The 12,378-nt window shown below is 40.8% G+C and overlaps 1 protein-coding gene across 3 annotated transcripts in view; it reads left to right on the top strand.

The window, feature by feature from the left end:
* The window catches only part of TRPC3 (transient receptor potential cation channel subfamily C member 3), a 71,186-nt gene that overhangs the window by 10,671 nt on the left and 48,137 nt on the right, over positions 1–12,378 (top strand). For all 3 annotated transcript variants that reach the window (XM_026499270.4, XM_057310046.1, XM_048212125.2), the window contains exon 2: positions 7,091–7,862. In XM_026499270.4, coding sequence (XP_026355055.2) covers positions 7,091–7,862 — 772 coding nt within the window. The remainder of the gene's footprint in view (positions 1–7,090; positions 7,863–12,378) is intronic.

Raw genomic sequence — 12,378 nt, 5'->3', positions numbered from 1 at the left:
TTTTTACTTCCCTTCTATTTGTTCTTTCCTCTGTTAGGACAGGAAACATCATGGCTTTGGTGTCGAAAGAGGTCTTGCCTGCATGATGAGAGCGCTCTGTGATTAGGTTCCTTCAGAACTAATTAGAAAAATAAAGGAACCGAGCAAATCTTTCTTCAAGACAATTTCTCTTTTTCCTGAATTCTGCTTGCAAAACCCCATTTTTCCTACAAAAAGCTGAAAATTACCTTGCTCTTCCTCTTTGCGCTCTTCTAAAATTTTTCTTCTCTACTTCTCCCCTAAACACACCCACTTAACTCTAACTAACCACTCCTCCCCACACACACACCTCTCCTGCTACCCCCACAGCAAGGTGTCCTGAGTCAACCAGAGCGAAGACATTGGATTTGGAAAGACCAAAGAGAAAAGCACCTTACTACTTTTTCCAAAAATACCCTTGATGGTATAGGAATACCCTTGACAGTATAGAAATGAGCAGGATAATGTGTTTTGTAGGACAGTGAAAAAATGAATCTGAGAAGCAAGAAAAACAAGGTTGGCTGGGCAGCAACCTTGAAAGTCAACCAGAGGATTCTAGTTTGTTTGTTATTGTTGTTTAAGACAAGTAAAAGCAGAATTTAAGAAGATCAAGATGCTGGGGATGGCTGTGGCACACAAGCAGGAAAATTGGGAGTAGCTTATGGCACTGGAAAGAATCTGGAGTCCAACAGACAGACTCCAAGTTGAAGCCCAGATCTGCATGTTGCTATATGTGTTACGGTGGGCAGGTTTTTTAATCTCAGTTTTCTCATCTATGAAAAGGAAGTACTAGCTGCTTCATAACTAAATGGGAATTAAATATGATAGTGCATGAAAAAACATACATATATGCCAGGTGCTGAGTAAAGTTTAGTAGCCTTCCTTCATGCCATCGCTGCTGGAAAACTGTTGTAATAATCCAGGTATGATTGGTTAAAGATCTGGAAGATGGTGCTGGCAATGAGAATTGGAAGGGAGGGTCCAGTACAAGAAACTTCCAAAGGAGAAGCTTTAGAACTTTGAGACTGACAGCATCAAGACGGTGAGTCATAGATGACCTTGAAGTTGCTTGATCTGAATAAGGAGGGGGTGCTTGTTAAGGAAGAGTGTGAGTTGGGACATTTTAGAGTTACCAGAGGACAGATAGTTGTACATGTGGGATCTGAGGCCAAGGGAGAGGATAGGGCCTGGGAAGAGATTTGGGAGCTCAATGGAACAGACTGAGTATTTACTCCCTATGGGTCACTGGATAATGAGAAATAAAGTATTACCTGACCATCCAGGAATGTGTGCATATATGAGGGGATATTTATTAATACTGTATTTGTTTAAAAAAATTCATGTAACCATAAAATAGGTTTAGAACACATGGAATATAGGATAATTGATTTTAAACCTATGTGAGAAATCATTTAGGAAGAGAGAAAAGAATGTACCAGAAATCTGGGGTAGAATAGTGATGGTAACTGAGCACTTTTGTTTTGTTTTGTTTTTTAAAGATTTTATTTATTTGACAGAGAGAGACACAGTGAGCGAGGGAACACAAGCAGGGGGAGTGGGAGAGGGAGGAGCAGGCTTTCGGCTGAGCAGGGAGCCCGATGTGGGGCTCGATCCCAGGACCCTGGGATCATGACCTGAGCCAAAGGCAGATGCTTAACGGCTGAGCCAACCAGGTGCCCCGGTAACTGAGCACTCGATCTAAGCTAAATTACCAGATTTCCTGGGCCCAAAAAAAAAAAAAAAAAAAAAAGGCAAGGGTTATATAGTTTATAAATTAGCAGATTAAAGGAAGCAAACTCATCTAGAGAGAGAGGTCTATTAATACACAATTCTAGGATAACTTTAGTACTTGCATCCTCATAAAAGGTACAATGGACAAAGATATGACAACCTCTTTAACCCTTTAAATGCACTTTTGAAGATGACATAGTAACCTTTTAAAAATATCAATCCTTGATAAAAGCAAGGGCATGACATTAGAGAGTCACTGGTGAAGGCATTTTGCAGGCTTCTTATTTACTGTGAGTCAGGTGACTTGCTTCCTGAAGTTCAAATTTTAAATGTTAATAAAACATGGGGAACTAAAACAACATAAGGCTGCTTGTCTCTTAGGCAACACTGCTCACACATGTTATTTCAACTTCACTTTTGGCAGGGCCAGTAAGACAGTGTTTAAAGGCCTCATAGTGTGGGGTCATTGATTCAGGATAATCCCATTGTTTTTGTCCTGGAGGCTCCCAATCTTTAGTGTGCTTGGGAATTTCAAAGGGTGCTCACTTAAAATTCATATTCCTGGGCGCCTGGATGGCTCAGCCAGTTAAGCGTCTGCCTTCGGCTCGGTTATGATCCCAGGGTCCTGGGATAGAGTCCTGCATCAGTCTCCCTCTACCCCTTCCCCCTGCCTGTACACTCTTTCTCTCTCTCAAGCTCTCTCTCACTCTCTCTCAAATAAATAAATAAACTCTTTTTAAAAAAATAAAATACATATTCCATAGTCCTACCCTGGAGAGATTCTGATTTAGTTCATCTAAAATGCGTCCCAGAAATCTGCATTTTAATAGGCTCTCCAAGTGATTTTCAGGCAAGTTGTCCTCATGTCACATTTAGAGAAAGTGTTAGAAATCAAATGAGTTTATGTCAAATTTATGAAAACTGAGGAATATTACTTGTATTTTTACCTCTGAATGCATTGGAGCAAAGGGTTGCCTTTGGGTACACCAAAATATTTCTTAGAAAGAACTTTTTATCTGCTTAAGTATTTGAAAGAAGTACCATGAACCCAAAGTTTGTTTCATATAGCATGAATTTTTTTTTTCTTAAGATGTATGGTCACCGTCTTACTCAGCTTGCGCTGTCAACAAAATACCATAGCCTGGCTTAAACAACAGAGGTGTTTTTGTTTTTGTTTTGTTTTCACAGTTCTGGAGGTCAGAAGTCAGAGATCATGGTGGCAGTATGGTCAGGTTCTAGTGAGAGCTCTCTCTTCCTGGCTTGCAGATGGCTGTTTTCTTGCTGGAGTGGGGGTGGAGTGGAGTGGGGATGGGGTGGGGGGCGAGAGGTGGGGAGAGAGAGGGAGGGAAAGAACATGAGAGGTCTCTGCTGTTTCTTCTTACAAGGGCACTGATCCCATCATGAGAGCTCTACCCTTATAACCTCATCTAATCACAATTGCCTCCAAACCTCCCAAAGACTCATCCCCAGATGCCATCACATTGGGGGTTAGGGCTTAAACATATGGATTTGTGGGGGGACACAGTTCAGTCCATAGCAGTCAGATATTACCAGCCATCCACATCAGCTTGAGCTTGCACAGGGACTTGTCTGGTTTAGGTCAGTGGTACTCCAGTGTTCTTATAAGAAAGAAGGCCCTGTGCAATATATCCTTGCAGTGCTGAATGAGACAACCCACTGGATGGGGATCTGAAGGGAAGAAAATGTCTGGCAAAATGATTTTAGTGTTAGTATTACTAAAGTGAGACATCCTCTCCCTTTCACCCTCATTCCTTCCTTATTTCTCATGCTAGAGGAGATGCATTGCCAGGACCAGCTGAGATTGGGGCATGTTTATGAGTTGTGGACAAGTTGAATTCAATGTGACTCATACCATTCTATCATTCCAGATTAATGAAGCTTGTTTTACCTAATACTGTAAGGAAAGTTGTTGTTGTTGTTTTTTAAAGGCACTTCCTACATGGATTCACCATGAAAATAAGAAGCATTAGATCAGCTCTTTTATTTGAAAAAAACCAGCATAATTTGTTCTAATTCAGAAATCTGACTTCACACTTAACTCAGTGTTAGAATCTTTTAAAGACAAAATCAAAATGACTCATGTGACATGTGTTGTATAGTACTAAAATCCCACATTTCAACTCATATACACAATATGGAGATACTAGTTCTGAAAGAGGAAGATATACTAAGAAAAGCTTTAAAATATTAAGAAATGCAAAGAAAAATTCATTGAAGAATCATTTTCTGGTATTTTCAAATCACACTCAAAAATGTGGGGTTTTAGTAAGTGATTTTTGTTGTAGATAGCAATCATTAGATAAAGAGCACTTTCCATTAAGATGTGACACTTTAATAATGAGTTTATTTCCCCAAAGATAATGTATCTGAGTATAGATTGGAATTCTTCAGACATACATACTCTGCAACTACCTTCTGCGGTTATAAAAAAATGTCAATATATTATCATTGGTAAGCACAAAATTCATCTTTTATACCATTTGGAAATTCTAGCCATTTGAAGAGTTCCAGTTTGTAGCTTCATAGCAAAAATATTAACCCAATAAAGTCAGTACCGTTAGTAGTCACAAAACATGCTCACCTACCACAATAACAGTATTTACCAGATCGGTTTAAACCATTTTATTAACATTGTCATAGAGTTTGGTTTTGCAACAAGGTTCTCTTCCATGCAGTTCAGTGAATGCTATTTCCCAGTTCTTGTCCACCTAAAAGTCATCCTCATACCAACACACACAGACACACACATACGTACACACACAACATACCCTATCCCCAACCCAACCTTGCACGTCTTTGTTCTCACACACAGCCACACATTCCACACACTTCACTCTACATGCTACCCTACACAAGACACATCCATACCCTACCGAAAGGGCATTTATGTAGCTTCAGAAAGATTATAATGTAACGGTTGCCAATAAGCACCATTAAAAACATGAATTTTATTTTTATTTATTTTCATTTTTTAAATGATTTTGAGAGAGAGAGAGAGAGAGAGAGAGCACGCACAAGCAGGGAGGAGGGGCTGAGGGAGAAGCAGACTCCTTGCTGAGCAGGGAGCCCAAAACGGGGCTCAATCCCAGGACCTCAGGATCATGACCTGAGCCAAAGGCAGACGCTTAACTGACTGAGCCACCCAGGCACCCATGATGAATTTTATTTTTAATAAAAATATTCAAACTATTGATAAAACTATTAAAATATACAAAAGGGTGACGTGAAGAGCAACAGTCTCCCTTCTCCTATGACTCTAGTTCCACTGCTCAGAGCCCAGGTACCACAACAATTAAAAGCCTCTTGTGTTGCTTTCTGGAAATTGCTACCAATACATATATATGTGTGTACGTACATATATGTACATATATAAAGGTGTGTATATATATAAATACTATATTTATTTAATTCTTAAAAGTTGATCTCCCGACACTAGTTGAGCAGTTAGAATGGGGTGCCAGTCTACTACTGTCACCCTTGGAGTTAATATGCCTCTCCGGACCTCTTTGGTTATCACCTCTGTAGACCCAGGTTTGCCTGGCCATGTTCCCTTGGTTTCCATGGGAAACCTCTGCCAGTGCCTTCTGTACTCCTCTATTGGTCTAAGGCCGAGAGAGGTGAGAATTGAGTGGTGGCCGGTAACTGCCTCTGACTTCTTCTGTGCCCAGACCCCCAGGGAGAGGAACAGTGTCCTCTCTAGCTAGTTTTCAGCTCCTGACTCAGAATATTGTTTTATCGATGGTGGAAAGTATTTCTGGAATATATATTATAGAAGGAAAGCATTTTTCTCCCCCAGCCATTCACTTTTAACTTGTCGCTATTATTTGCTTTAAAGCCGGTAATGTAAAAAGAGCTTTATCTGGTATTTTTGGTGCAACTCATACAGAAAACAAAAATCACAGATATTTTAAAGGAGCTTATCTTAAGCATTTCAGTCAGCAAGAATGTTAGAACTGGGTAAGGGTAAAGATGCAGATTTGTATTTATAATAAGCCATTTAAATAGTAAAAGTAATCACAATGTTAAAAAAAGTAATCACAGTGTTAAAAATTATGTTGTTTATTTAGCATCGTTTTTCAGAGACTCAGAACTTCTAAAAAAGCTTTTCGTTCATGTGCTCATGGGGAGACACAGGAGCACTTTGTAAATTTCCATTTTACATCTGGGGTAAGGAAGTCCAAAAAAATGAATTTACTCGCCATCACAGAAATTAAAATGTGAACCTGAATCACTGTAGGCATCACTTTCATAATGCAGCTAAATCTCAATGAATGTGGTTGGTATTAGGTACATTGTTCTGGATATACAATTAGTGTCCAGTCGCTTTATTCATAAAATAATAGTAGTGGGGTTTGTTTGTTTGTTTGTTTCTAGAGAAAGGGGGTGGGAAGGAGCAGAGGGGGAGAAAGAGAGAAAGGGAGAGAGAATCTTAGGCAGGGTCCTTGCCCAGTGTGGAGCAGGATGTGGGGCTCTGGGCTTGATCTCACAACCCTGAGAGCATGACCTGAGTGGAAATCAAGAGTCAGAGGCTTAAGGCACCCCAATGCCTGGGGTGCCTTTAAACCATAAATCATACCATATCCTTTTACTTCAAAGAGGGAATTATATAGTATTGGTAATTAAACAACTCTTATTACAAAGTAACAGTTATTTTCAACAAAATAAGTTTAGATGGATGCTCTAATTTTATAATTGCTAAATCTTGTCTGTGTCATTGAAAAAAATGAATCTTGCTGGTTTTTCTTTTGGAGGGTTAGGCAAGATACCTCTAAGAGAAAAAGGTAACAAAGGTAAGATCCTGAAAGATTCTTGGCCTAAATCCTAGGCTTTTTCCCCCCTGTCAATTATTTTATTTAGTTAAAAATATACAGTGACTTGAGAGGAGTCTTCTGGCTTAAGTCTTGAAAAATTTGCTTTCTTTAGCCTTGAATCCTAGTGCTTTGGTGCCAAGAACCTGGAGACCTCTGTTTTCAAGACTTTAAGACTAGTATGGTTATTTATACAAGGTCCAATGAGTTCCGTCTTTACCAGGGCCACAAGGGAGGCATGGATATCTGGACATTGTTTATATTATTTCTTCTGAATGCCATTTTCTTTTGAACAGGAACCCTTGTTCTGATAGGCTACCGGCTCCTTTCTGGGTTCAAGCAGCCCATATTAGGTACAGGTGTAAATTTCAGGTGCGTTCTTTAGCAACTGACCTAGCTGCCGGCACGCCACGGGTCGGCTGTAGGTGCTGTGTACTTGGAAAGGGCTGGATATGTGGGAGGAAGCAATACGCCCTAATAGCCTACAGTTGTTTTTCATTACTGTTGATTAGGTCCATGGAGGGAAGCCCATCTCTGAGGCGCAAGACGGTGATGCGGGAGAAGGGCCGGCGCCAGGCGGTCCGGGGCCCGGCTTTCATGTTCAATGACCGGGGCACTAGCCTCACCGCGGAGGAGGAGCGCTTCCTTGACGCTGCCGAGTATGGCAACATCCCTGTGGTGCGCAAGATGCTGGAGGAGTCCAAGACGCTGAACGTCAACTGTGTGGATTACATGGGCCAGAACGCGCTGCAGCTGGCCGTGGGCAACGAGCACCTGGAGGTGACAGAGCTGCTGCTCAAGAAGGAGAACCTGGCGCGAATCGGCGATGCCCTGCTGCTTGCCATCAGCAAGGGATACGTGCGCATCGTGGAAGCCATCCTCAACCACCCCGGCTTCGCGGCCAGCAAGCGCCTGACCCTGAGCCCCTGTGAGCAGGAGCTGCAGGACGACGACTTCTACGCCTACGACGAGGACGGCACGCGCTTCTCGCCCGACATCACTCCCATCATCCTGGCGGCGCACTGCCAGAAGTACGAGGTGGTACACATGCTGCTGATGAAGGGTGCCAGGATCGAGCGGCCACACGACTATTTCTGCAAGTGCGGAGACTGCATGGAGAAGCAGAGGCACGACTCTTTCAGTCACTCACGCTCGAGGATCAATGCCTACAAGGGGCTGGCCAGCCCTGCTTACCTGTCCTTGTCTAGTGAGGACCCGGTGCTCACCGCCCTGGAGCTCAGCAACGAGCTGGCCAAGCTAGCCAACATAGAGAAGGAGTTCAAGGTAAGTTCCATGCTCCACCCGGGCTACCCTGCACGCTCATCCACTCTCCTGCTGCCGTCTTGTGCCTTCCAGAGTTTGCTCTGGAGTCAGTTTTGCCCAGCGGATTTAAAATCATGAGAGATTGGAAATGTTCAGAAATGATCTGATGATTTCCCCCTCTCAGCATGGTGCTGTGATAAATTCTCTTTGGGGTTGGGTATATACTGGATCAGAGAGCTACCGTTATTGTGCTGTTCTGTGTGGATGAGCATTAAGTAAAACACAAGACTCCCCCCACCCCTTCTGTTTAAAGGAGGGATTTGGTGTGACTTTTTGCCTCCCAAATTCTTCTTCCTCTTCTGTAGTTAGTAGCATCGTGACACACAACACAGAAGGGTATTTAGTTTTGCTGTTTATTGACCCAAACATCAGTATATCCCTTTAGATAGGAAGTTAAAAGACTAATATGAAATACAATTAAAGTCGTTTTATTAGTATGACAAAAATGCCTCTCCCTGAAATCCACAAATGCGTATTCAGAGTGGTGAGCCATAGACATTGGTCAACCCAGAAATAGAAGGATAGTAAATTGTTTTGTTTTAATGGATGAACTTTTTTTCTGACCATCATTTCCAGTCAAGCAGTATCAGTATTTTTTAAGCAGTGTTATTTTTTATAAAAATTATACATTAATGATACAACATTTTAATCTTTTATTCAGTTGCTGCATCCTCCAATGCATTTTGGATGGTTCTACCTATTAAATCTGGGACAAAAGGAGATTTCATGGTTCTGGTGAAAGTCAGACTGTTTTTCAGCAGGTTCTTGTCTCCTGTTGTCCACCTAAGAAGATTATTGCAGACATCAATTCCTTAAATTATTTTCTGGCTGCTGAGTTAATCTGCTTTTTAGTGTTGTAGTGTCAGATCACAGAAAGAGTGATTATTCTGTCTTTCAAATCTTATTACAGTTTTTCATACTTAAGTGAGATTCGCGCAAATGCAACTAGCAATATAATTCAGGTTAAGGGGTTGCAAGAAAATGGTATGAAACAAAGAAATGAGCTATTAAGCCATGCAAAGACATGGAGGAACCTTATGTGCATATTACTAAGTGACAGAAGCCAATCTGAAAAGGCTACAGATTGTACAATTCCAACTATCTGACATTCTGGGAAAGGCAAAACTGTGGAGACAGTAACAAGATCAGTGTTGCTAGGGGTGAGTGGAGAGGGAGGAATAAATCAGTGGAGCACAGAGGATTTTTAGGGCAGTGAAAATACTCCATGTGATACTATGATGATGGATACATGTCATTATACATTTATCCAAACCCATAGAATTTACAACACCAAGAGAGAACCCTAATGTGAACTATGGACTTTGGATGATTATGATGTGTCAGTGAGGGTCCATCAGTTGTAAGAAATGTACCACTCTGGTGAGAGATGTTGATGATTGAAGCTATGCACGTTTTGGGGCAGGGCATACATGGAAACTCTATGTACCTTCCTCTTAATTTTATTGTGAACCTAAACCTGCTCTAGAAAATGGTCTTTTAAAAAAATCGTAAAAAAAATGGCGGGAAAATTTGGCATGTTTTTTGTTTCCCTTTCCATACACACCAGATCACGTAGATAATCATCAACCCTCATCTTGTCCGGGTAGAGATCTGGCCTTAGTGTAATTTTATTATTCCATTAAAATTTTTTCTGATATAAAAGCTACACATATTTATTGTAAAAATGTGGAAAAATTCAAAGAAAAGATAAATATCACCTTATATTTACTCTCTTTGAAGAGATTCATTATATGTCTGTATTTCCTTGGACTCAAAATGAATTTATTTATTTATTTATTTATTTTAGACAGAACTCAGAGCAAATTGAAAACTTCAAATTCTGTTTAGAGAGAATAGAAAAGCATTGAGGTAAAATAGTTTTAAATATCACTATTTTGACATAGTAATAAAAATATAATTCTAAATTTATTTGTCACTATTTCAAATGTCATTCGAGCCTTGTTTTTTGCATTTTACTTGATAATATATTGAAAAGCTGTAAAAGAGATTCTACAAAAGGGAATATTTTCTAATATTATGCTTTAATAATTTATAAAAGATGGTGATGTTTGCAATTCTGCCCAGAGAAGTCATCTCAGTGAAGCGATAGCTTAAAAATTTGTTATTCATAGTTTTCCCCTGAAGCTGGTTAAAACTGTATTGATAGTACTTAGAACCTCCTTTACCCTGACTTGAAGAGTCACCTCTGATAACCTTTCAAAAAATGTGGGAAAATATTACAAGAGGCAAAAAGAGAAGAAAGCACAACCGAGTCTAAGAGGGAGTCCAGAAAGCTACCAAGTTATCTAAGGATATGCAAAAATCATCTAAATCTTACAGTTCCCTTTTCTGAACTGTATGGAAAGCACTTGTGTAGCATAACCCTCTCTGAGCCAGAATACAGATGGTTCTTCAGAAGTTACAGTCTCTAAGGACAAGTCTCTCTCCCCTGACTAAATGTTTCTTTGCTTTCCTGTTCTTGCCTGTCCTTATTATTCCTTGCATATCTGCCTTCCTTTCATCTCTTTGCCCTCTTGTCCTATGCTCCTGTCTATCTGTCAGGGCTTTGGACAGACGGAGAAAATAGTGCTTTCACGACACAGACCCCGAGACTCTAAGCTCGGAAAGGGCAGTGGAAGTGAAGCTCATTTCTGAGGCAAACAGGTAACCTAATTTGCCCTATTCCGTGCGTTCACTATATTCTTTCCATAGAGACCACGCGCTTAAAATACTAGCCTCGAAATGAAAAAGTAATGTGTTCCCTAGTGAAAAAGAGGTGATTTTTTTTTCCTTTTTTAGACACCTGTACCTATTTTATCTTATCAATGGTCTGTAAGATTAGCATCTCACCCCTCAAATTGCCATCACTTAGGTGCTTCCGAGAAGGGTCTCAGGCAGCGTGCAGTTTTCAGAGTTCCTGGAAGAATACAGGAGGCATGATGCCGAAAACATATGAAGGTCATTACCCCAAGAGGTTGAACATTCTACGATATAGATTTAGATAAATTAATGGAAGACAGCTTGGTGACAGGTTATTAAAGAAATAGTTTGGGTGTGCAAATGATGTTTGAAGCTATTCTGAGAAACAGAATATTGGACGTGATGGACTCCAGGTCTAATCTGCCAATTGTCAGTGGTAAGAAAGCTAGTCATTTATTACGCTGTGAGGATGCAAAGTGAAGTTTCTTAATTCTGAGTCAATGATGCACTTTTTTTTTTTTTTTTTGGAAAAAGAAGAAGGTATTTGCCTCCCTGGTGCCTCAGTTTTCCTCTCTTTAAATTAGAAAAGCAATTTTAACTTACATCACAGTAGGGCCGTGAGGAAGAGGTAAAGAAATATAATCCAAGGGGCGCCTGGGTGGCACAGCGGTTAAGCGTCTGCCTTCGGCTCAGGGCGTGATCCCGGCGTTGTGGGATCGAGCCCCACATCAGGCTCCTCCGCTATGAGCCTGCTTCTTCCTCTCCCACTCCCCCTGCCTGTGTTCCCTCTCTCGCTGGCTGTCTCTATCTCTGTCAAATAAATAAATAAAATCTTAAAAAAAAAAAAAAAAAAAAGAAATATAATCCAAAAGCAAGATGGCATTTTATAAAGCAGGAAGATAGCCTAGGAGTCCTCTGACTGTACAGACATCTTACTTTACAAATGAGAAAACAAAGCCTATTAGCCAAGGACCCATCTGCTAAGCCTAGATTTAGGTGTCTTGGGTCCCAGGCCTAGATATTCTATCTAACGCGCTGTACCGGATAACATTCAAGTATTTCTATAGTACCTGTTGTGTACTAAGCATGCTGTAAGCATATAATCCTCATAGCAGCAATATTAGGTAGGCTTATTCTCATCAGAGAGGCTAAGTAATTTCCACAGGATCACACAGCTAGTAGGCGGTAGAAACAGTGTTTGAATCCAGGAAGTCTAGCTTTAGATTTATGTTTTTAACTACTATCCTATCCTGCCCCTTTTGTTAGTAGGGAACAGATCTGGCCAAACCAAACCTCCTTAGAGTTGAATTTCAATTTTTCTCTTAAAGATAAAAAGGCATTAGAATGATGATTAAACCATAAACATTAAAATAAGTGTTGCTCAAACCTGTAGACAGGTTGTGACAAGGACCAGACATCCTTGTTCTTTCCCTGGCTTGCACAGGCTTCAGGCTTTTGAGTTCCTCGCTCTATAAAGAAGGTAGCAGGTCCCTCCGGTAACTTCGTGGAAAGCCGTGGTGCTACGAGACTGGCGCAATGAAGATGATTAAGCAGAACTAAATTAAGAGAGAATGACTAGAAAATGCAGACCAGACAAATGGGCCGAGTCGTGAAGTAACATAAGGCAGGACCTCATGGTAGAACTAATATAGTCCCCTCGGGGTGCAATGTGACTTCGGAGAGTTCCTTTTGCAACTGCGAAACAGCTGTCTTTAGCTGGCGCCTTCCATCTTTCCCTGGGAGCGCCACATATATTGATAAAGTGGCATCCCATGAC

Source organism: Ursus arctos, unplaced genomic scaffold (assembly GCF_023065955.2).
Source record: "Ursus arctos isolate Adak ecotype North America unplaced genomic scaffold, UrsArc2.0 scaffold_11, whole genome shotgun sequence".
NCBI classification, from domain to species: Eukaryota; Metazoa; Chordata; class Mammalia; order Carnivora; family Ursidae; genus Ursus; species Ursus arctos.
This window is presented reverse-complemented; position numbering and strand designations above follow the sequence as displayed.